The sequence below is a fragment of the Ovis aries genome, chromosome 13, assembly GCF_016772045.2.
Source record: "Ovis aries strain OAR_USU_Benz2616 breed Rambouillet chromosome 13, ARS-UI_Ramb_v3.0, whole genome shotgun sequence".
NCBI classification, from domain to species: Eukaryota; Metazoa; Chordata; class Mammalia; order Artiodactyla; family Bovidae; genus Ovis; species Ovis aries.
In genome coordinates, this window is record NC_056066.1 from 31,762,475 (window position 1) to 31,786,389 (window position 23,915).

At 42.4% G+C, this 23,915-nt stretch overlaps 1 protein-coding gene across 2 annotated transcripts in view; it reads left to right on the forward strand.

The window, feature by feature from the left end:
* Positions 1 to 7,682: 7,682 nt before the first annotated feature.
* The window catches only part of SLC39A12 (solute carrier family 39 member 12), an 82,261-nt gene continuing 66,028 nt past the window's right edge, over positions 7,683 to 23,915 (forward strand). For both annotated transcript variants that reach the window (XM_004014250.6, XM_015099602.4), the window contains exons 1-3: positions 7,683 to 7,774; positions 9,071 to 9,404; positions 17,331 to 17,612. In XM_004014250.6, coding sequence (XP_004014299.2) covers positions 9,144 to 9,404; positions 17,331 to 17,612 — 543 coding nt within the window. In that variant the 5' untranslated portion in view covers positions 7,683 to 7,774; positions 9,071 to 9,143. The remainder of the gene's footprint in view (positions 7,775 to 9,070; positions 9,405 to 17,330; positions 17,613 to 23,915) is intronic.

Genomic DNA, 23,915 nt, shown 5'->3' on the forward strand with positions numbered 1-23,915 from the left:
GGTTAGGGCACTGTGTTTCACTGCAGGGGGCATGGGTTCTATCTCTGGTTGGGGAACTAAGATCTTGCTTGTTGTGCAATTTGGCCAAAAAAGGTTTTAAAAAGAAATGACACTACAGTTGATTTACAATATTGTGTTAGTTTCAGGCATTCAGCAAAGTGATTCCACTCTTCTCCCTTTGATAGCCCCACCTCCTGGTATTCACACTGTTAGTATATCTCTCCTACTGAGTGTAGGTAATTCACTTCTGGCCAGTCCAATATGTGATGTCACCTGGGATTAGAATTCACTAGATCGCCAAGGACCACGTGGGCTTGAAAGGGGATTCTTCCACAGTCCAATCTTCAAAAGAAACCTCAGCCTTGGTCATCACCTGGATTGTAGCCTGATGAAACCCTAGAGTGGACGGCCCATGTGAGCCACGCCTGGACTCCCAACCCACAGAAACTGTGGGATAATCAACATGTCAACCATAGCCCAAGCTTGCGGTTCAGTGTGGTACAGAAATAGATGACTCATACACCTGTTTACACAGTGACTCACTCTGAGTGACTCAGGAAGTAACTGGGAAATTAAGTGGTCACCAGGCCCCCTCATTCCAACTCTCCGTTTCCATGAGCTTTCTCCATGTCTGAAAATACTGCTTTAAGAAGCAGAAAAATGGGGTTTTGTGATTACCTAGAGGGGTGAGATGGGGGGGGGGTAGTGGGGAAAGGCTTAAGAGGGAGGGAAGATATGTATACATATAGCTGATTCAGGTTGTTGTACAGCAGAAACTAATACAACATTGTCAAGCAAATATATTCCAAACAAAATTTTTAAAGGAAGCAGAAAAAGATGGCAAGACATATCATTGTTGTCTCAAGGGGTAGCAGTGTTTTACATTTGGTGCAAATCAACAGAGAACAGAAAGAAGGTCACAGATAGAGGTTAGGTTTCTGGATTTCACTCAACTAACAGTCAAAGAATGGGCAGCCAGGGCTGCTAGGGTGGTTTGGGTGATACTTCTGAGGCCTAGGCTCCACTTCTGTCTTCCTGTTTCAGTTGGAAGGGGGAGGCTCTTGTTCTTTTGCTTTTTACCTCCCCCGGGGCCGCAGCTGTGTCACTTCTACGTCCCAAGAGGGATGCCCCCTTTGATGCCCCCAGCGGACTACCACTTAACATCATCTCAGAGCTGTGTCACCTGTCTTTTAAAGAGTCCGGAGAAGCAAGGGTTTTTAGTTGAGCACTTTGCTGCCCTGAAGAAATGAAGGCAGGAAGAATGGTTAACAGATAGACATCTAGCAACATCTGCCACTCAAAGCTTCATTCCCAAAGACAGAACCATGGAAAGATGGGACAAAAGGAGGAAGGAAATAAAAAGAGTGGAAATGAATGATGTGAAAAGCTGGCTATAATGAGGATCATCAAAGCCAAAGTGAAAGGTAAACTTTTGGGGATCATATTATTTATTTTATATTTTTATTGGAGCTTAATTGCTTTATAATGTGTTACTTTCTGCTGTACAACAACATGAATCAGCTATATGCATACATATATCCCCTCCTTCTTGACCCTCAACCCCCCTCCTCCCACCCCACGGCTCTAGGCCATCACAGAGCACCGAGCCGAGCTCTTCCTGCTAGCTGTCTTACACACGGGAGTGTAGGTACGTCAATGCTATTCTCTCAGTTCGTCCCACCCTCGCCTTCTCGCCTCTGCGTCCATATCCTCATTCTCTATGTCTGCATCTCTACTCCTGCTCTGAAAATAGATTCATCAGTACCATTTTTCTAGGTTCCATACATATGTGTGGTTGTTTAGTCTCTAAGTCATGCCTGATTCTTTATGATGTCATGGACCATAGCCTGCTAGGCTTCTCAGACCATCGGATTTCCCAGGCAAGAATACTGGAGAGGGTCACCATTCCTTCTCCAGGGGATCTTCCCAACAGAGGGATTAAACCTGTTACTCTTGAATTGGCAGGTGGATTCTTTACTACTGAGCCACCAGGGAATCCTCATATATGTGTTAATATGTGATATTTGTTTTTCTCTTTTTAACTTCACTCTGTAAGACTTTAGTTTCAGTTACATTACTACAAATGACCCAGTTTCTTTCCTTTTCATGGTGGAATAATATTCCAAAAGGTGAATTTTTGAAATGACTAATAAAGCCATTTTTAGCAGGTCTGACACAATATAACAGTAAAAACAGTTTCAAAACTATGCATATAACATAATCCATTTGTTATCTTGGGTAGAGACACAACCTTCTTTTTTTTTAATGCTCTTGGATACCTTTTTTTATTAGTAGTTATACATAGTTTTCATAAGGAAAAGAAAATACTGTTTGAAAGTTGCACATAAAACATGTCTTTTTTTAAAAAATCATGTTTACTATTAGTTTCCAAATCAAAGATCACCTAAATGTCAACATTTAAAACAGGTGACATTTCCTAACTGTTGGAGATACAGTGATGTCACAGAATCAGGAGATGGATAAGACTCTAGTATCTACCCTGTAGATGCTGTCTCTTAATTGAACATTCAGATTTTCCTCTGAGAAAACAGTTGAAGAAGGAGTAGTGTTTGTTTCAAATGCCTAATGGGTAGAACTATCATGTATTACAGAAAAGGAGAGCTTGAAGTTCTATTTGTTTTAAAGTTTTACTTTTTTACTTGAAGAAACTTTTTTCCCTGAGGACTTTTGTGCTGAAGGAGTTTTGAGGAGAATTCAAAAATCAAAATGCAGCACATCACTGTTATTTTTTTCTTTTTTAAAAAATACCTATCTGTATCACATGAATTTTTAATTTTTTTATTAAAAAAATTTTTTTAAAAAACTCTACCCAATACTATATAATGACCTATCCAGGAAAAGATTGTTTTATTTATGATGAACTTTTGCCTGATTCCTTTGTGTAGCCCATGATTCACTGTAAAAAGAAACCTAGACTTAACGAATAAAAATGGAATCATATTGCAACAGACAGTTGCTTGCTGGTATAAGCACCAAGTTTGATGTATACAGGCCTGGATTTCTGGTGTCATCTACTAGCTGTGTGACCTGGGGATTTTAGAAATGTACAGTGAGAAGAAGTTCATTAGGTTCAGGACTTCCTGGTGGTCCAGTGGTTAAGAACCTGTCTGCCACTACAGGGAACACAGTTTTGACCCCTGATCCAGTACAATCCCACATGCCACGGGGCAACTAACCCTATGCACCCTAGAGCCCACGCTCTGCAACAAGAGAAGGGTATCACAACAAGAAGCCCGAAAACCACAACTAGAGAAGGGCCTCACAAAGCAATGATGACCCAGTGCAGCCAAAAATAAATGTTAAAAAAATGAAGTTAATTACGTTCCGTTGAAATCACATGAGAAAATACACGTGAGGTTACTTAGCCCAGTGCCTAGGCATTAAAGACAATTCAAAAATGTTAATAAACTTTATTTAGTTATGACTTAGGGAGGTTAGAGTCTTGGAAAAGAGGGAAGAAGACAGCATAATAGGAGGACAGGGGGAAAAGCAAGGCCCAGAAGTAGCTGAGTCTTAGGACCTCATCTCATTGCCAGAGATGGCCCCACACAGAGTCAAGTGGAAGCTGAGGAAGAGGGACACAAGCAGTCCTACCACGAGCTCAGAGTCTCCTTTCTTCAGGACATCTGCTGGAATATTCATATAATGAATCTATAAATCTGTGATGATTATGGAAGTGAATGGCGATCCCTAGGGTTCTACCGTACACAACCTGCAAAGCTGTGCATGGCCACCCTGAACGACACAAGATGGCTCTACACTTTATTCAGCCTCTTCTGAAGTGGCTGCCATCTTGCATTTCATGTTACCTGGTGGGCCCCTTTAAATTCTTTCCAGGTCAAGGCATTATATTGATATGCTGCTGCTGCTAAGTCGCTCCAGTGGTGTCCGACTCTGTGCGACCCCATAGACGGCAGCCCACCAGGCTTCTCCATCCCTGGGATTCTCCAGGCAAGAACACTGGAGTGGGTTGCCATTTCCTTCTCCAATGCATGAAAGTGAAAAGTGAAAGTGAAGTCGCTCAGTCGTGTCTGACTCTTAGCACCCCAAGGACTGTAGCCTACCAGGCTCCTCCATCCATGGGATTCTCCAGGCAAGAGTACTGGAGTGGATTGCCATTGCCTTCTCCAATACTGATATGAGATAGAAGTTTGAAACTCAGATCACACAGGATGGCAAAGAATTGGAGCTGAAGGTAGGACAGATTAATGTCTTCTAGCTTCCCTTCTACCTCCTATTACATCTTCCTGCGTCAGCACAAAAAAAAGTCCCTGTATATCAGGAGACTGACTTCCCTAGTGGCTCAGTGGTAAAGAATCTGCCTGCTAAGCAGGAGATGCAGGTTTGATCCTGGGTCAGGAAAATTTCCTGGAGAAGGAAATGGAAATATACTCTAGTATTCCTGACTGGGAAATCCCATGGACAGAGGAGCCTCAGTTCAGTTCAGTTCAGTCCGCTCAGTTGTGTCTGACTCTTTGCGACCCCATGGACTGCAGCACACCAGGCCTCCCTGTCCATCACCAACTCTCAGAGTTTACTCAAACTCATGCCCATTGAGTCAGTGAAGCCATCCAACCATCTGATCCTCTATCGCCCCCTTCTCTTCCCACCTTTAATCTTTCCCAGTATCAGGGTCTTTTCAAATAAGTCAGCTCTTCACATTAGATAGCCAAAGTATTGGAGTTTCAGCTTCAACATCAGTACTTATAATAAACATTCAGGACTGATTTCCTTTAGGATGGACTGGTTGAATCTCCTTGAGTCCAAGGGACTCTCAAGAGTCTTCTTCAACACCACAATTCAAAAGCATCAATTCTTCGGTGCTCAGCTTTCTTTATAGTCCAACTTTCACATCCATAAATGACTACTGGAAAAACCATAGCCTTGACTAGACTGACCTTTGTTGGCAAAGTAATAGCTTTGCTTTGTAATATGCTGCCTAGGTTGGTCATAACTTTTCTTCCAAGGAGTAAGTATCTTTTAATTTCATGGCTGCAGTCACTATCTGCAGTGATTTTGGAGCCCCCAGAAATAAAGTCTGCCACTGTTTCCACTGTTTCTCCACCTATTTGCCATGAAGTGATGGGACCAGGTGCCATGATCTTAGTTTTTCTGGATGTTGAGTTTTAAGCCAACTTTTTCACTCTCCTCTTTCACTTTCATCAGAGGCTCTTTAGTTCTTCAGTTTCTGCCATAAGGGTGGTGTCATCTGCATATCTGAGGTTATTGATATTTCTCCAAACAATCTTGATTCCAGCTTGTGCTTTATCCAGCCCAGCATTTCTCATGATGTACTCTGCATATAAGTTAAATAAGCATGGTGACAATATACAGCTTTGACATACTCCTTTTCCTTTTCCTAGGAAAAGGAATACAGAGGAGCTCCATAGGTAACAATCCATGGGACTGCGAAAGAGTTGGACAGGACTTAGTGACTAAACAACAACTTATCAGGAAATACTGCAACAGATGAAACTATTTCCAAATTAGTAAACCCTTGTAAATCCTTGTAAATGTCAACTAGGAGTCAATGAACTCCTTCTTTGTACATAAAGGGGGTTAATTTACACCTGAAACTCATTATCCCCAGAGACTGGTTTGGATTGCAAATATAACCATGCTTAAGCAAGGTTGATTTCAGGCTTGTTGGGGAAGCAGGCAGGTTGGGGATGAAGAGTTAAGAGCTATAACCCAGATCAGATGAAGAAAGCAACACCTCACTGTTCGGCCAAGTGCTTCCTCCTTCTTCCTTGGGATCTGCCTGCCTTCCACCTTCCTCCAAGGCTTCTCCTTGCCCCTCCTAATGGCTGTCTCACTCTGAGGCAGGAAAAGAAATCTGGTCGGTGGCTGACTTATGTATGATTCTGAGGGGAGAGCAAGCCTCCAGGCAAATGATACAGACTGTAACCTGAGGGAAAAGTTCACTTAGTTTACAGCCACTTAGCTCCTGGGTGGCCTGGTTGAGGTGCTGGGATCAGCTGAGACTAGTAATGGGTGTTTGAGAATTCCTGCAGGAGGTAACTTGCTGGGGCTGTAAAAGGCGCGGATCCCTAGCCACAGGGCACCTGAGACTAGGAAACATAGGACTTCAGGCTGGATATCCCTCTGGGAATCAGGAGAAAGATCTCAAAGTTCCAGCAGGGGGCGCTCCCCCAGGACCACTTCATAGCCAGTCAAGATGCAGCTCTGCTTTAACCTGGAAAATTATACGGAGGGACTTGGGCTGGGAGGGCCGATCTGGGGATCTGATGATTGGAAGTGGACCAGGAAGCAAGGGCTTAATTCCAGAAATAAGGCAAAGCTGAAGTTCTGAAAAGCAGCAGGAGACAAGAGGACTGGATAATTCGCTCAGTAGACTTTGGGCTACTTAGATACCGGCTCACCGAGTCCCTGAGACTGAGATGGGGCAGAGCCTACAAATGATGCTCAGGTGGTTCCCGTTGCTGGGTGGGCAGTAGGTCGGGAGCAGGAGCTTGCGGGGAGCTTTGCCCAAGGTGCCCTCTCTGGTCCGGAGTCCATTTCCTGTTCTGCATCCACCTCCACGGCTGGAAGGTCTTGACCACCTCCTCACTCCTCTGTTGGACGCATGGTTTTGGACTCTTACTTCAGGAATATCTTCCCACAGATGTCGAGAGATACAGGCCATGGCCCTTCCCCTGACAGTTTAGATAAATCTTGAGTGTTCCCTGATGTGTAGGTCAAGAGCAGCTGGGCGTTTTCTGGAAGCGTTGGCCGTCCCTATTTCTAACAGGCTTACCAGCATTGTCCTAGGATCATTTCCCTCTTGTTCCCAATCTTCATATCCAATGAACGTTTGAGAACAATTATCTCACCTTCTTTGTTTTTTGCCTTGGTCTCCCTCCCCAACCACCACCTCAGAACCCAACTCAAAAATCCCTCTCCTTTTCCTGCGTTTTTCAGATTCATTTTGTGTCTCTGGAGCCTCTGTGCTCTTTCCATGTCCACTTTGAAATCTTGGGTTTTTAACTTCTCTTACCGCCTATAAAATTTACCGCATTTGTTCTTTCAGTCATTTATTCCCTAATAAGTTAGTGAGAGCTCGTTTCACAGCACCGGAGGGCATGATGTAATTACTTCTAACACAGACTCTGAGATCAGAATATACACAGCTAATTAAAGTTTCCCTCTTGAGTCCCAGGTAAGAATTTCCTCTAGCAAATGCTTTTTTTTTTTTTTTTTTTTTTTGAAACATGGACTTAAGAACGCCTGAAATTGTTTAAAATCCTGTACCTTATAAAATAAAGTTCTAATGAGCCTGTCTTTTTTTTTTTTTTTAACAGATCCTTGGTTTGAGTGTGGATAAAGCAGTTATCACAAAATCATCTGAGAAATAAAAGAAATCTTGATTTAACATGAAAACCTTTCCATTCTGTAAGTGAACTCATTTGACCTAGATCTATCCTTTAAAGGGCAAGTGGCTGTAAGAAATTCTAAGGTTGTTCTCAGAATTCTAAGACAATTGGTAAATATTGATATAAAAAGTTGGGTTCATTAGCGACCCCGATTTGATTTTCCTGAAAATTGGCCAGACAGAAAGTTCTCGCTTTTATGCACCTTCATTGTTACTCTCCATAGCAACTGAAAACTTTTCTGGGCTGAAATAATCCTCTCTAGCTCCCAGCGCACAGTCAAGGAATTTTAAAAACAGAGGACTTTGTAACCACGAAATACCCTCCAAGATTTAAAAGGCCACAGAGCTCCAGATAAATAATCATTTATCTTTCTTCTGAAGGTAAGCACTGGGTTTAGAAATGTTTGTATCATCCTCTGTCATTTTTTAAATGCTAACATAAGAATCTTAAACTTGCTCTCTCTTTTTAAACCATAAAAGTAATCCTAGTATTTTTGTTACTACCCCACAGCCATTTTAGCTCATCTCTGAGCCAAGGTCTGCCATGAGATGCTGTTAACATTTTGCATTCCTTAAGCAATCGGTTGAAGAGATTAATATTTTTTTTCCAGAAAGCTGATTGGCTCTCAAGTCGTCCTTTTCACTTCTGTAGTAAGCCCCAAATATGTGGATTTATCATGCTTCACGTGGACTTGAAACTCTCTTGTTTTTCTAAGATAGTTCGTACTTTTAATCAGCTGAAAACTAACCAGTAGTTCTGCACATTACTGTTTTCGTCCTTTCCTTTTTGAAAATCTTCTAACTCAGTGTGATATCTGTAATGTATTCAATTTATTTTCTGTTTACTTTTATTGACTTACTTTACTAAAGAGGCCCATAGATCAATGGGTTAAAATGAGGCTGTTTCCTGTTGGAGGTGTGGAGAGATAAAGAGTTTGGGATTAACATATATACACTACTGTACATACCGTAGGTAAACAACAAGAATTCCTACTATATAGCATAGGAAACTATAGTCAATATCTTATAATAACCTAAAATAAGAATCTGAAAAAATGTATATGTATAACTGACTCGCTTCCCTGTACACTTGCAACTAATACAGCGTTGTAAATCACCTATACCTCAATTTAAAAATGGAGAGTGTTTCCTGCTCTTTTTAAAAAATTGAAGTATAGTTGCTATGCAATGTGTTAGTTTCTGCTTTACAACAAAGTGAATCAGCTGTAAGTATAGATATATTCCCTTCCCTCTTGAGCCTCCTTCCCTCAGCCCGCTTCCCCACCCACCCATCTAGATCATCACAGAGCACTGAGCTGAGCTCTGTGTGCTATATCACAGCTTCCCACTAGTTATCTTTTCATACATCTGGGTTTTATGACTTGTAGCACCGTTAGGACAGACAGTGAAGTGTATTCTTCCTATCTTTTGACTCTCTGTGTAGTTCCCAGAGAAGCAATATAACTCACTTCTTGGCTGTTGAACGGGTTGAAAGTCTAAACCCACCATAGTTTCCTGCCAGTGGGGGTTAGGAACAACCTACAGATCCCCTGTTGTTTAGAAACAGCTTGTCATTGCCAATCTGCTTAGCCACCCAGTTAATGAATCTTTTCAAACCTCTTGCAAGCACAATAATTAAAGCCTTCATTTTCCCCCTTTCCACTGACATTCCTCCAGCTACAAGTTGACACCGTGAACACCAACCCATCCTCCTCCATCAAAGCAGACTTGGGGTAGAGGAAGAGTGGAAATGTGCTTCTGGACAAAGCCTTCTGTATCCTGGGTGCCCTTGTTCCTTCTACTCAGCCTTGATCCCTCTACTGAGACGGAAAAACCCTCTACTCCGGACAGCAGCAGTACTTGGAGTCCAGGGCGGCTGACAGAAGTTCTACGGGTTCTCTCTGCTGATGACCCCCGTCCCCTGAACCACTCAAGAAGCCTCATCAGAACATTGCTGGAGAAAACTGGGTGCCCACGGAGGACAGACGGAAGGCAAGGAGACTGCAATCTGGTTAGTGTGATAGAATGGGATCAGGGACTGAGCGTGTTCACAAGAGCCATGCATTTCCCAGGCACTTATTTCAAGAAAGCAAAATCAGACGCAAACCTTCCAATATCTGAGTGACCAATGCATTACGGTATAATAACTCCCATATACCAGATCATACAGTATTCTGCATATGGCATTTAAAGACATGGAGAGCTTGTTTATATTAAAATGATAATAAGCCTTCTATAAGCCTTGCTACAACCCTTCTGCAGGCTTAGAAGTATAGTTCCCTCTTCTTTCTGACTTAATCCTTTTTATTGCAGTCACCTTGAATGTGATTGGTTATATAGATGCTGCTTGTTTTCTGAGGTAAATCCATCCACTATTTGCCTAACATTGCATTTTTAAGTACTTTCTCCTCAATATCAGTAGGTGTGTTTTAAGATTTTATATCATGGGGATTTAATGAATTGGATGATTGTCTTCTTAAAAATGGGAATCTGAGCTGGGGAAGGGAAGTGCTATCAGCGGGGCTGAAATGAGATCCAGGGTCACAGAGGCCCATTTTCCAGCCATTTCCTAGTCTATTAAGTGACTCTCAAACCCTGGCTATCCATCAGCATCACCTGGCCAGGCTTCACAAAATACCCAGGTTGCAATTTTCTTCTCCAAACATCAATATTTCACTTGCCCAGGAATGTTTAAAAACAATCTCTGCAAGGCACATTAATGTAAAATCAGAATTAATGTAAAAATCAACATTTAATGTAAAATCAGAATGCCTCCATTGGGAGAAAGGGAGTTTGACAAGAACATCCCCAGCAGTAAGAGCCTATGTTTTAAAAATGACCGCAGGGATTTCTCTGGTGGTCCAGTAGCTAAGAATCCGAGTTCCCAATGCAGGGGGCCTGGGTTTGACCCCTGGTCAGGGAACTAGATCCCACATGCCTCAACTCTTTGCTGCAACTAAAGATCCTGCATGCCACCACTATAGACCCAGCACAGCCAAATAAATAAAACATTTTTTTAAAAAAAGACTGCAAAAAGCAGACCAAAGCATTCGCAGCATCCTTTTCCTGACTGATTAGATTTTTTTCAGAATGACCTCACAAATAAGTAAGTAAATAAATGAAGACATGACTAAACAAGAGAAGCAAAATCATTTCCACCCAGAATAAGTTTTGGCAGATTTTCTCAATCACACTTAGTTCTGAGGGAAACATTTCCTGGCCAAGTGTTTTGTTTTTTGTTTTTCATGACAGAAGGGTCTGGCTAACAGAATTTTTCTCTGCTCTGTGCAAACAATAAATAATTCAATAATTAGTAAAACTCCCAAGGGTTCCCAGAGAAAACATGTGTTGTGAGAGGCAGCTCATCTGTGATGACATTAATTTATATATATAGCAACAGAAGACTTCCCACCGGAAATAACTAGGAGTCATATCTTATTAATGTCCTCTGAGAATTTGCTTCAGAGAAATGTTCTCCTCTAACAACATGAAGTGCCTTATTAAGGCTGGTCGAGTATTAGTTTAGCAGGGTAAGGGGAGGATGTAAACAGGCAAGACTGTTCTCCATTTTTGGAGGGGGGTGGAATAGGTTGTTTTGTACATTTTTGTTTTGTTTTGTTTTCTGTGATATTAACAGGTGTTTGGCCAATTTAGCTTCTGTTTGAATTAATTCTTATTCCTAGGAAGTGAAACACTGTAACACCTTTCCTCTCCTGCTGCTGCTATTTCTTTTTCTAAGAGACTAAAGTTGGGGGAAGAAAAGAGGCAAATCTCTGCTTCACCTCCTCAGAAGGATCTAGTTTACCCAAACACCCATGATCTAAGCAAGGAGTCCATGAAATCTGTGTTCATTCACACACATAAAAAAAACAAACTCCCTGATTTAGCAAATATCCACATTCTGTGCAAATCACAAATCTTCATCTTGTTATTGAATTTTTTTTTTTAATCTTTTTAGGGAGTTTATCCATTGAGAGGGTGCCTATCAGAAGGAGAGGGCAAGGGGATGAGATCATGTCCTTAAATGTCTAAAAAAAGAGATCAGAGTGTATCTTGAATGTGTGGGGAGGAAATCAGTTCCATTTTATTTCAGATCTTGGTAAAAACTGAATTTTTTAAAAAAAACTGAAGTTTTTGAGAGTACTGTGTTTTAAAATAAATCCATTCAAGCTGCTGTCTTTGAAAAATAGACACTCTTGCCTGATTGTGGCTTTTTTTTCTTTTAATGAGAAGAGTGAGAACAGGGTCTTAATACATTCAATGAGGGATTAAGTAACTCCAAAAGAATGGATTGCACTTAAGTAATGATGAGAACCGTGACCCTGCTTGGGTTTCAGGCATGGTAAAGGGAAAAGAATCTGGTTTAAAGTCAACATTAGGAGCATACCCCTTGTTCTGGTACCTTCTAGCTGTTAAGTCACCGAGGTGCTGATTCCCTCCCCCAGGGGCTGCTGGTGAGATCACATGTCCATCTGTGAATGTATTTAGGCACTTAGACTCTCTTCTCCCACACGTAGTCACAGAAACGTCCAGTACCAACCCCATTTCTGGCTATTGGAGCAGTGTTTGTGAAGGACCATCAGACTGGAAAAATCAAACTTTTCCTCAGCATACCCTTCCTGCCTGCCCCTCAGCCTCACTGCAGCTGTCCCAGAGGTTTGGGGTTTTTAAGCAAGATCTCCAGGTGATTCTCAGACACATTCAAAGAGAATTGATGCTTTAAGCTCCTGCATTTAATTCCCTCCCTGTCCCTGATTTCTCAGAACTACCATGGGGTAAAGTGTGGAAAGCATCACACTTTATCTTGTTTATGGAGCAAGTTTATGTGAACTCTTCTCAGTTAAGACTTTTCTTTCTGTCACTCAGAAATGCCCCTAAATCTAGTACAGACCCACAAAAACCTAGTGCCCACCACCAGCTGACATCATCCCAGATCTTTCTTTGAAAGGTAAAGGAAGAAATATAATTTCCCTCTTATGTTTTACAGTCAACTGTTAGCAACCCCCACCTCCCTTCTAAGCAGACCTTATAAAAATCTAAGAACTTAAAGAAGGCAGCAGATTTACCCATAATTCCAAATCAAATTCTCAATGTCTCTTGGTTTGAAATCCTGCAGGTTCTGACAATTGCTTCATTAGCATAAAAAAATATTTCATACAGCTCTTTGTCATTGAGGCTGGAGCCTGAAATACACAGGCAATACACAAAAAGCTGAATTAAGCAGCTGGGAGAAGGCAATTTGATTTGGCTCCAGGGTGTCACAGAAAATTTCTAACAAATATCTGAGTAGTCCATTTAACCGAGTAGAAAATCCTTCTCACATTTTGAGTAGTCTTTTTACCAAAGTTTATTTCCTTATAAAGTTGAAAAACTAATTCCTAGAATCTGTGGGGGGTTCCCCCCGCTTAAACCTTATGCCTCCACCTGACAAGATTAGAAGGAAATCAGTGGATTATTTCTGAGTGAGTCCATTCTTTTTTTAACAAAGAATCACTTCACTGGAGTCAGAGCCTGGGACAGATCCAGTGCCCATGGGGTGCCACTATTTGCAGACTTTTACTAAACATCTTCTCTCAAACCACAACCAAAGCACTTCTGAAAACTGTAACAACAAAAACAAATCTAGTGGTGATGAGCTGAAAATTCCAGTCCCCCCACCAACCTCTAGAGGCCTTCTGTCACATCCGTGCCCAGAAGAGAATCCACATTTTCTTATGTTAGCTCTTCTCATTCTCCCTGCAGTGTTCTTTCCTCAAGCCACAGCCTTCTGTATTAAGGTAATTTGTCTAAGATTCAAATATCAGGGCACAAAGTTTTCAGCCCATGGCCCTTTGATACACCATTAAGTTTCATTTCAGCTGGCCTTAAAAAAACTAAAACTAAAGCAGGGAGTAGGCAAACCTCTGGTCGTTCAAGACGACCAAATGCTCTAATCAGACAAATGAAATGCTTCCACAACTTTTTACAAGTTTTTCAAAGTGAGAAACTGATTTACCTTGCAAGTTGTAAGCATTTTATAAACTAATTCTGGCATGACCATCTGCATAAATACAGATCTTACCCTCTTTTTAAAATATTTTATGTATTCGTTTATTTTTGGCTATGCTGTGTTTTTGTTGCTGCACACAGGCTTTCTCTAGCTGCAGCGAGGTGGGGGATACTCTCTAGTGGTGCAAGAGCTTCTTGCTGCAGTGACTTCCCTTGTTTTGGAACACAGACTTTAGATGCATGGGCTTCAATAGCTGAGGCGCATGGACTCAGTAGTTACGCACGTGGGCTCAGCTACCCCATGGCATGTGGGATCTTAGTTCCCTGACCAGGGATCAAACTGGTGTCCCCTGCATTGCAAGGTGGATTCTTAACCACTTGACTACTAGGAAAGCCCAGATCTTACCCTCTTCTCCACTACCTTGTGCTACACCCCCCCTCCCCACCCGTAGAAAGGTCCACAGCAAAGGCATGGAGAAGGAACCACGAATGGACCAAGGTCTCAGGCAGCTTGGATGGGATGAAGAGTGGCCATAGACACTGCTGTGTGCGACCAGCACACAGCCACACCTGGGCCACATAAATGTGGTCTGGTGGCCTCACAGAGGTTCTGTGTGTTCTTGACACTCTTCTTCCCATCTATCCAGTGCTATCAAGCAACCTCCTAATTGACCCAATTTCCTCCTACCAGACAGGAGGGAGAGAGAATTACTGGGTAAGGGGCTGCACAGTAAATACGTAGGTGATCCACAGCTGATTTCCATGACACACAACAAAGGAATGGGAATATAGAGTCTGTCAGTGGCAGAGCAGGAATTAAGACTGGGCAGCCACTATCAACTGTGTGGCTTTAAGTACATTACTCACCCTCTCTTAAACTTGTCTTATACATATACTAAGGGTATTCGTCCTCACAGAAGGAAAAATTTAGTTCATACTTAATTCTGTGCATACTTAAATCTTTGCATACTGCATATAAATATACCTATTAACTCATTATACATTAAATAATTGGTCAATTAGTATTCTGAATGCTGTCTATTGTGCAGAAATATTTGGTTGATTATGATATAAACTGGGCACATTTTGTTTTTCCATTTAAAATGATGCAGTGTTTCCCCTCTTTGAAAAATTGATTATCCGACACCTTTTCCAGAAACCAGGAGACTTAGACGCTGAGGAATGACTCGGTTTGGAAGGTGCTTAGCTCTGTCTTGGACACATGGCTTCCAGTAAATGGTGGCCGTATGACCAATAGTTTTACCAATATTCTAGTTTCAGGAGGTTATTTGGTCCAAAGAAGGATTCATCTGACTCACCTCCCTGGGTCCTGGTGTCAGCCCCATACAACAGCTACCGACCCATGGACTTTTCTCTAGGGCTGATTAGGGAACAGAAAAGGGCTGGTGTGGTTTTGGTGGTTTGTTTAACCTTGACGTTCAGAGTTGGTCTCATTGAGAAGCCTGTGCCTGTTTGCTGAGTTCTTGGCCCCTTGCAGTTGAGTTGGGGAGAGCTTGGAATCTGCTTGGCTTGTGAAGAATGTGATTAATGCTTTGCTTTACAGATGGATGACATGTTTCTTTCTGACTCAGATAGTATTTTCCAGATGTTACCCAGTGGGATGCACAACAGACATGGAATTAGATCCCCTGAAACTTCCACCTCAGAGAACAGATTCAAAGATGTTAGAGTAGATTATCCCACAGTGGGACAGCTCCCCTGGGGCTTGAGATAGGTATTACTTAATGCCTTCACCCTGAGGCTGGTGCCATGTCATGGACTGCTTCTTGGATCCTGGGAGTGTTCCCAGAAGCTCCTCGAGTGTTCCCAGAAGCTCCTCGAGTGTCTTTGAAGAAAGACAGTTCTTGTCTTGCTTGGAAAGCTTCTCTTCCACAACCTATGTGTCTTTCGTTTTCTCACTGTCTCAACACATTTCTCCAAACACCTTCCTCTGTCAAGTAAACTTCTTGATTAGACAAGCCAGGCGTCTGTCTGTGGCTTGTGAAACAAAGCATCACAGAAACATTTTTAGTAATTCTCAAACCACCAACCTCTCTGTTAACAGCAGGGTGCAGTGATTGAGTCTCAGAAGGGTACTGACATCAGTTCTCTTAGGTGGGATAAGGGAGAAGCAGATGGTACCCACTAGGTGGCACTAGTGGTAAGGAACCCACCTGCCAATACAGAAGACGTAGGAGACTCGAGTTCGATCCCTGGGTCGGAAAGATTCCCCTGGAGGATGAAACGGCAACCCACTCCAGTATTCTTGTCTGAAAAATCCCATGGACAGAGGAGCCTGGTAGGCTACAGTCCAAAGAGTCACAGAGTCAGACACGACTGAGCCACTGAGCACACGTATTCCATCTTCATTCTTCTTAAGTGTCATCATGGTGCTGGAGACCAAGGGTAGAGCTATGCACAAAGTGGACAAAATCCAGCCTTACTGGGCCAGTTGTCATCAAGAGGAAATAGAAAATAAACAAGCAGACAAATTAATCTTAGAAGCCTAGTTCCATGAAAAAATGAAAAAAACAAAAAAACCATGAATGTTAAAGCTGCCATTGCTGCCTCAGCCTGTTAGGCCCTTAATATGTGGCTCATCCCAGCTGAGATATACTGGTCAGTGTAAACCACACAGCAGATTTCAAAGATTTAGTGTGACAAAAAGAATGTCAAATAGCACATTGATACCTTTTAGAATTTTGATTGTGTGTTGAAGTGATCATATCTTGCATATATGTGTATCTTGCAATAAAATGTATTATTCACATTAATTTCATTTATTTCTTTTATGGTTTGAAAGGTGGCTACTTGGGACATCCCTGGTGGTCCAGTAGTTAAAAATCCACCCTCCAATACAGGGAACTAAGATCCCACATGCCATGGGGCAACTAAGCTTGTGTGCCCCAAGTAGAGAAGCCATGTGCCACAACTGCTGAGCCCACATGCTGTAGAGCCTGTCCATGGTCCACAGCTGGGGAAACCCCCATGCACTGCAACGAAGACCCAGCACAGCACAAACAAAACAAAACGTGCGGTTACCAGGAATTTTAAAGTGTGCCTAGCACTTGTAGCTTGCATTGTATTTCTATTGAATGGCACTGTGCTAGAGAACACAGGGGAGGGATGGGGACTTCCAACTTTGGACAGGGTATCTGGGAAGGCATCCCTGAGGAGGTGGCCCCTGAAGCTGAGACCCAAGAAATCAAGTGGGATAGAGCCTGGTGGAACTGACAGAAAGTCACAGAAGCAGAAGTGAAGTGAGAGCAGTGGAGAGAGGATAAGATGAGGTTGGCTAGATAGGGTAGGTAGAAGCCAGACTGAGGAGAAAATTATAAGGACTTGAATTTCATTCTAAATGCAATGGGGCATCACTTTAAAAGCCAAAGTCAGCTGGTTTTAATCAAGGCAGCAAATTGACAGCTTGTGTTACCATAGTTGAAGACAGAAAGACTGCGTTTAGGAAATAAGGACTTCCTGGGAGAACTTCCTTATATAGAAGTTCAACCCTGACTGTCTTACTTGAATTGGGCTATTGAGGCTGCCCGCTTTTCCTTCCTATTCATACAATAATAAGCGTCATAGACTCTGTGGCGGAGAAGGCAATAGCACCCCACTCCAGTACTCCTGCCTAGAAAATCCCATGGACGGAGGAGCTTAGTGGGCTGTAGTCCATAGGGTCGCTAAGAGTCGGACACAACTGAGCGACTTCCCTTTCGCTTTTCCCTTTCCTGCATTGGAGAAGGAAATGGCAACCCACTCCAGTGTTCTTGCTTGGAGAATCCCAGGGACGGGGGAGCCTGGTGGGCTTCCATCTCTAGGGTCACACAGAGTCGGACACGACTGAAGCGACTTAGCAGCAGCAGCAGCAGCAGACTCTGTGGTGGTTAATGTTCCAGGACTATTTGTCAAGCTTTCTGTTTATTTTTATTTATTAATTTTTGCACAGTGCTTTGAACCGGATGCCCTGTTACTAATAGCTGGAGGAGATTTTGAGGATCAGCTCAGAGAGGAAGTGATCCAGCGAGTTTCTCTTCTCCTCCTCTATTACATCATTCATCAGGAAGAGATTTGTTCTTCTAAGCTCAACATGAGTAATAAGGAGTATACGTTTTACCTGCACAGCCTTCTCAGCCTCAGGCAGGATGAAGACTCCTATTTCCTTTCACAGAATGAGACAGAAGATATCCTGGCTTTCACCAGGCAGTACTTTGACACTTCCAGAAACCAGGTAAGAAAGTCAGAATTGCTAACTAGCTCTGCTGCTAAGATACAGTCTCAGAGCATGACTTTTTGTCACTAATATATTTGTAAGATGCTCAAAAACTTCTTAGAGAGGTAAGTAGTTGTGGTTTTTAGTGATGGGATGTTGTAACATAATTTAAAATTCTGAGTCTGAAGGGGGGAATGTAACAATTAATCAGTTGTCAGATGAGTTTTAGCCAGAAGCTGGGTAGGAGGGTGGGCAGACAGGCCAGGTAACAAGGCGGCTCTATTCTGAGTCCCCCTGAGCACTAGAGTGAATGTGATTCATGGCTTTTGATCAGTCTCCAAGGACTGAACTCGAGCAGTGATTGCAGTGTGTCTATTTGCCTTGCCTTCTGGCTAGAGAAAGAGAAGGTAGTAAGAGTTGGGGAGGGATGAATTTATTATTAGTTACTTCCCGGACGATGCAGCTTGCAAAAAGCCTTATTCATGACAGCACAGACATTATCTCTTTTGTGGCTTTTGATTGGTGCTGCCCATATTCAGCGGTCCCAAGCCTTTTCTTCTCTTCCAGCTCCCACTGTTAGGAAACAAGCATCTTGTTGCCTCATTACTATTCCAGTAAAAGCTGACCCTTCAGTTACCTTTTTGCTTTCTGCTTTGTGGCGGAAAGTTTGAGCTGATAACATTTTCTGAACATGAACTCTTGTAAGCCATATTTTCTTAAAGAATTAATTGAGAAGCCACCAGCACATTTTGAAGAGTGTGGCAGAATGTGTTATTTTTTCCTCTTGAATTATTAATTGATATGTGTCTCAGTCCATTTGGGCTGATATAATATAAGTGTCATAAACTGGGTGGCTTACAAACAACAGAAACTTACTCTCACACTTCTGGAGACTGGAAAGTCGAAGATCAAAGTGCTGGGTAGATTTGGTATCTGATGAGAGGCTACTTTTTGGTTCACAGAAAGTCGTCTCTCCTTTGTGTCCTCACATGGTGGGAGGAGCAAGGGAGACCTGTGGAGTGTTATATAAGGACACTAATTCCATTCATGAGGGTTCCACCCTCATGATCTAATCACCTTCCCAAAGCTTCACTTCCTAATTATCATCACCGTGGAGGTTAGGATTTCATTTGAATTTTTGGCAAGACACAAACTTTCACTCTGTGGCAACATATACTGATAAATTTAAATTCTTGACCTCAATTCTGATTTCTAGGAGTTCAAAGGTATTTGTACAATCATGCTGCAACTTAATACCAGAAAACATACCCTCCAATTTGCTGTAAATAGGCTTAATTTCTCTCATATTTGGCAGAACAAATGGAAAGACAGTTTACTAAGAACTTTGTAGATGTCATTTCAGTAACTTAGAATCACATGAATCTCAAAACTTTGGCCATATTCTTTTTCTACTTCCAACTGAGAAAATGTGGTTCTTTCATAAAATTCAATTTTTCTGCTTAAATAAGGAGGTGTCTCTACAGAGAATTTCCTCAGTGAAACATCTATATAATACAAGATCAGTTCAAATTAGCCACTGGGATTTTAGCCTCCTGTGTGTTATTATCTTTTGATATATATTAAATGCAAATGAAAAGCCAGCATTTAAAGGCAGATGGAGTGTATATATTTAAAGCAGACTTCTGGTTATGCAATGCATACTGCAAATACCTGAGTTTCTGAGTGTGTGTGTGTGTGAGATTAAACATTCCTGTAACAGAATAAACTACTTCAATATTATATGTAGATCTAGTTTATTCTTATATTGAGTCAAAAAGAACTGAGCTACTGATGAGTCATAACCCTGCGCTGCACCTTGGAACTATCTCATGGAGGAAAGCATTGTCTCCAGATCCTGGATCCTGTGGCTCGTGCACTTGGACTTGGGTTCCTCTAGGATGTCAGTCAGTCTGGACTTTGCAGAAGGCCTCTTGGCACCTCACTGCAGGCTACTGCTCTCTGACTAGAGGATATATAAGGGCACAGAAGGTTCTGGCAATCCAGGTCCGAAATGACTAGCAAGTCTTGGTTTGCATAGGACTCAATCTCCTTAAGTCACACCACTAACAGTAGCTCCAGCTGAGCCTTAACCAGCTCATTAAGAGAGACAACGTTACTCTATCATACCCTGATTTAGCCACCTTCCCTAATGGTCCAGAGTCTAAACATCCCTTTAGTCCTTCCTTCTGTTCCAACTCGGTTTCATCTTCCGGACGCAGTGTCTGAATGCACCCACCTCTCTCCATTCTTTCTGCTCTTGCTGTTTCCACGGTAAATGTACCTGGTCTTCCACTAACCCTGCTTCTTCATGAATATTTGTGACCACATCCTAAGGACTTCAGGGATGGAAACAACCTTTAGAATCTTCCTTTGTCCTCACTGGCACTTTGAGATGATTACTCTTTTACAGCTTCCATGAAAAACCCACCCCACCTCTATACCATGCACACTCTCTGCTGTTTTAACTTGTTATTGTCGTTCATGACTCTGGCTACTTCTCCAAATTTGTTTAAAGTTTGATAACTGCCTCTCAGCCATCCATGCTGCTCCCCACCATAGCTATGAATAGGCTCTTGCCAAACTCACCAATTACAGACTTTTAAAAAAAACCGACATGCTATTGAATACAGTTCTCTAAACCAGCAGTCCCTGACTTTTTGGCACCAGGGACTGGTTTTGTGGAAGACAATTTTTCCATGGATGGAGCAGGGAGATGTTTCCAGTTTTTTTCACTGCTCACCTCTTCACGTGTGGCCCAGTTTCTAACAGACCATGAACTGCTACCTGTTTGTGGCCTGGGCTTAGGGGACCCTCGCCCTAAACCATAATGGAAAAGAACATGAAAAAGAGTCTGTGTGTGTGTGTGTGTGTGTGTGTGTGTGTGTGTATACATATATATAATTAAGTCACTTTGCTGTACAGCAAAAATTAAACAATGAAACACAATAGTGTAAATCAACTATATACTTCAGTAAATAATCTTATCAGAACTTTTCCCCCATTGTCCTGCATCACAAGGCAACATTGACATAGTAAACCTCCCCTTAGTTCCTCATTTGATGAACATACTTCCTCCTTCTCACACTCCTGTACATGCACTCAGCTGCTCAGTCATGTCTGACTCTTTGTGACCCCATGGACCATAGCCGACCAGGCTCCTCTGTCCATGGGAATTCTCCCGGCAAGAATACTGGAGTGGGTTGCCATGCCCTCCTACAGGGGATCTTCCCAACCCAGGAATCAAACCCAGGTCTCCCACATTGCAGGTGGATTCTTTAGTGCCTGAGCCACCAGGGAAGCCCTCCTGTACATGGTATTCCTAAATCATTTATGTCCTGCTCCGTGCCCTCACTTTTGAAGTCAAGTCCCATCTCCATGAAGCTCTCCTTCTCTCCCTGATTTCTTCCCTTTTTTCACCTGTACCGCACAGCATGCAGCCAGTGCAGGAGCCATAAGACCTGTGGGTTTGGTCCCTGGGTTGGGACGATCCCCTGGAGAAGGAAATGACAACCCAGTCCAGTGTTCTTGCCTGGAGAATCCCATGGACAGAGGAGCCTGGCAGGCTATAGTCTGTGAGGTCTGTCTGTATATGAGTGGATGGCTCAAAAGAAAAATCTGGACTGGTATGCAGCAGAATTGAAGGTCATCAGTATTTGGGAGTGCTTGGCATTGTGAGTGCATCTCAAGTAACAAGAATATAGTAAGGAGAGGGAAAACCAAAGTTGGGCCATGGGGAGCACCATGGCAAAGAGTTGGACACGACAGAAAGACTAACACAATATGGCATGTAGGATTTTAGTCCCCTGACCAGAGATTGAACCTGTGTCCCCTGCATTCAAAAGTGAAGTTTTAACTACTGGACCACTGGGAAAATCCCGTCATTCATTGATTTCTGTCATCCCACATTTCATGTTTTTTTTCTCCCATTTCCATCACACCCATCTCCTGGTTTTCTTCTCACTTGTCCAGCTATTCCTTTGAAGGATGAACGTGACCTGCCATCCCTTAAGCTGGGCTTCCCTTGTAGCTCAGCTAGTAAAGAATCTGCCTGCAATGTGGGAGACCTGGGTTCGATAACTGGGTTGGGAAGATCCCCTCAAGAAGGGAAAGGCTATCCACTCAAGTATTCTGGTCTGGAGAATTCCATGGACTGTATAGTCCATGGGGTCACAAAGAGTCGGATACAACTGAGTGACTTTCACTCACTTGACTCACAACGTCAAGCACTTCCAAACACTGATGACCTTCAGTTCTGCTGCATACCAGTCCAGATTTCTCTTCTGAGCCATCAGCTCATATAAACACCTGCCTTTCAAAATTCTCCCTTGGCTATTTCCTTGGCTCTTGAAATTCAGTATTAAAATGGAAAGTCATTATTTCTATTCCTGAACCTGTCCTTTCTTTGCTGTTGCTCATGTAGCTCTGGAAATAGCCTCTACTTTGGCTTGTGTGATGCTGCGCATTCCTGTTCTTCTTGCTCTCTGACCCCCATTTACACCTATGCAGGCTCATCTCTCTTTCTCTGTGTAGACTTTTTTTATTCCTATGCTATATGTTTTACCTCCATAATTTATTTTATAACTTGAAGTTTGCACCTCTTATTTCCCTTCACCTATTTCACCCAATCTCCCACTCCATCTCCTAGGGCAGCCATCAGTTTGCTCTCTATTTCCATAAGTTTGTTTCTATTTTGTTCGGTTCGCTTGTTTTTTAGATTCCATATATAAATGAGGTTATATAGTGTTTTTCTTTGGCCTCCTAGTTTGTTTCACTTAGCATAGTGCCATTTTGTTGCAAATGGCAAGATTTCATTCTTTTTCATGGCTGCATTATGTTCCTTTGTACATGTGTACATGTATACATGCATACAAGCTCAGCTGTTGTCTGACTCTTTGTGACCCCATGGACTATAGGCCACTAGGCTCCTCTGTCCATGGGACTTTTCAAACAAGAATACTGGCGTAGGTTGCCATTTCTTCTTCCAGGGAATCTTCCTGACCCAAGGATTAAACCTGCATATCATGTGTCTGTTACATTGCAGGCAGATTCTTTACCTGCTGAGCCATCGGGTGTATACATATATACCACATTTTCTTTATCTATTAATCAGTCAATGGATGTTTAGGTTTCTTCCATATCTTGCCTATAGTGCTGCAGCCACTATGGAAAACAGAATGAAGCTTCCTCAAAAAATTAAAAATAGAACTACCAAACAATCTAGCAACTCTTGTACTGAATATTTGTACTGAGTATTATACCCAAGAGAAAGAAACCTACCAATTCAAAAACAGCTCTGTGGTCACTGTGTGTAGATTGTAAGCATTAATGCTCTTTCAGGCATGATCTTAGCCCCCGTCATTCCCCGTTCTTCCTCCAGGGTAGCACATCTGTAGTTAAAGATGACTCACAAGAGTGTATCTCCATCCCAGACACTCCTGTGAACTCCAGACTCATAAGCTCTTCAGCATCTTTTCTTTAAGGATGTGGTAAAGACACCTCATACTTAAAATACCCATAAGTCAACTCCGCGAGACCCAGGCTTCATGTGTCACTTCATAGGTCAGCAGATAAATGCCCAACTAGAAATTTTATTTTCTAAATTTCTTCCACCTTTATATCTAATATATCTCCAAGTCCTACTGCTATTTCCTCCTGAAGAGATCCATACCCTGATGACTTTTCTCCAATTATCACCATCACTGTTTTTCACCTGGACTACTGTAATAGTCTTCCAACTGTGCTTCTAGGAATCACTGACTTCCTTTCCAGTCTATTTGTTCTCCACCACGTAGCCAGAGTGAATTAATCAAAACACACTAGATCTATAGCCCTATTCCAATCCCTTGCTCAAAATCCTCCTTTGGCTTCCAGTTGATTTTAGGATATAGGGCAAACTCCATTACATGCCAATAAACCTTTGGCCTTCACCATGCTCCTCTCTTCCCATTTGCTCAGCAACAACGTATCTGCTTGTGAACGCAGGAGATGCAGGAGACAGGAACTCAGTCGCTGGGTCAGGAAGATCCCCTGGAGAGGGAAACGGCAACCCACTCCAGTATTCTTGCGTGCAAAATTCCATGGGCAGAGGAGCCTGGTGGGATACAGTCCATGGAGTCACAAAGAGTTGGACACAACTGAGTGATTGAGCATACACACACACACACACACACACACACACACACACACATCCACTTGATACTGATTCAACTAGTAGATTCACTTATTATTTATAGAAATTGTGAGATGGGTGATGACCCATATTTTTGTTTTGGATCCTTCTTCTTCCCTTCATATCTTACCGTTGTAGAGAACCTCTCTTTG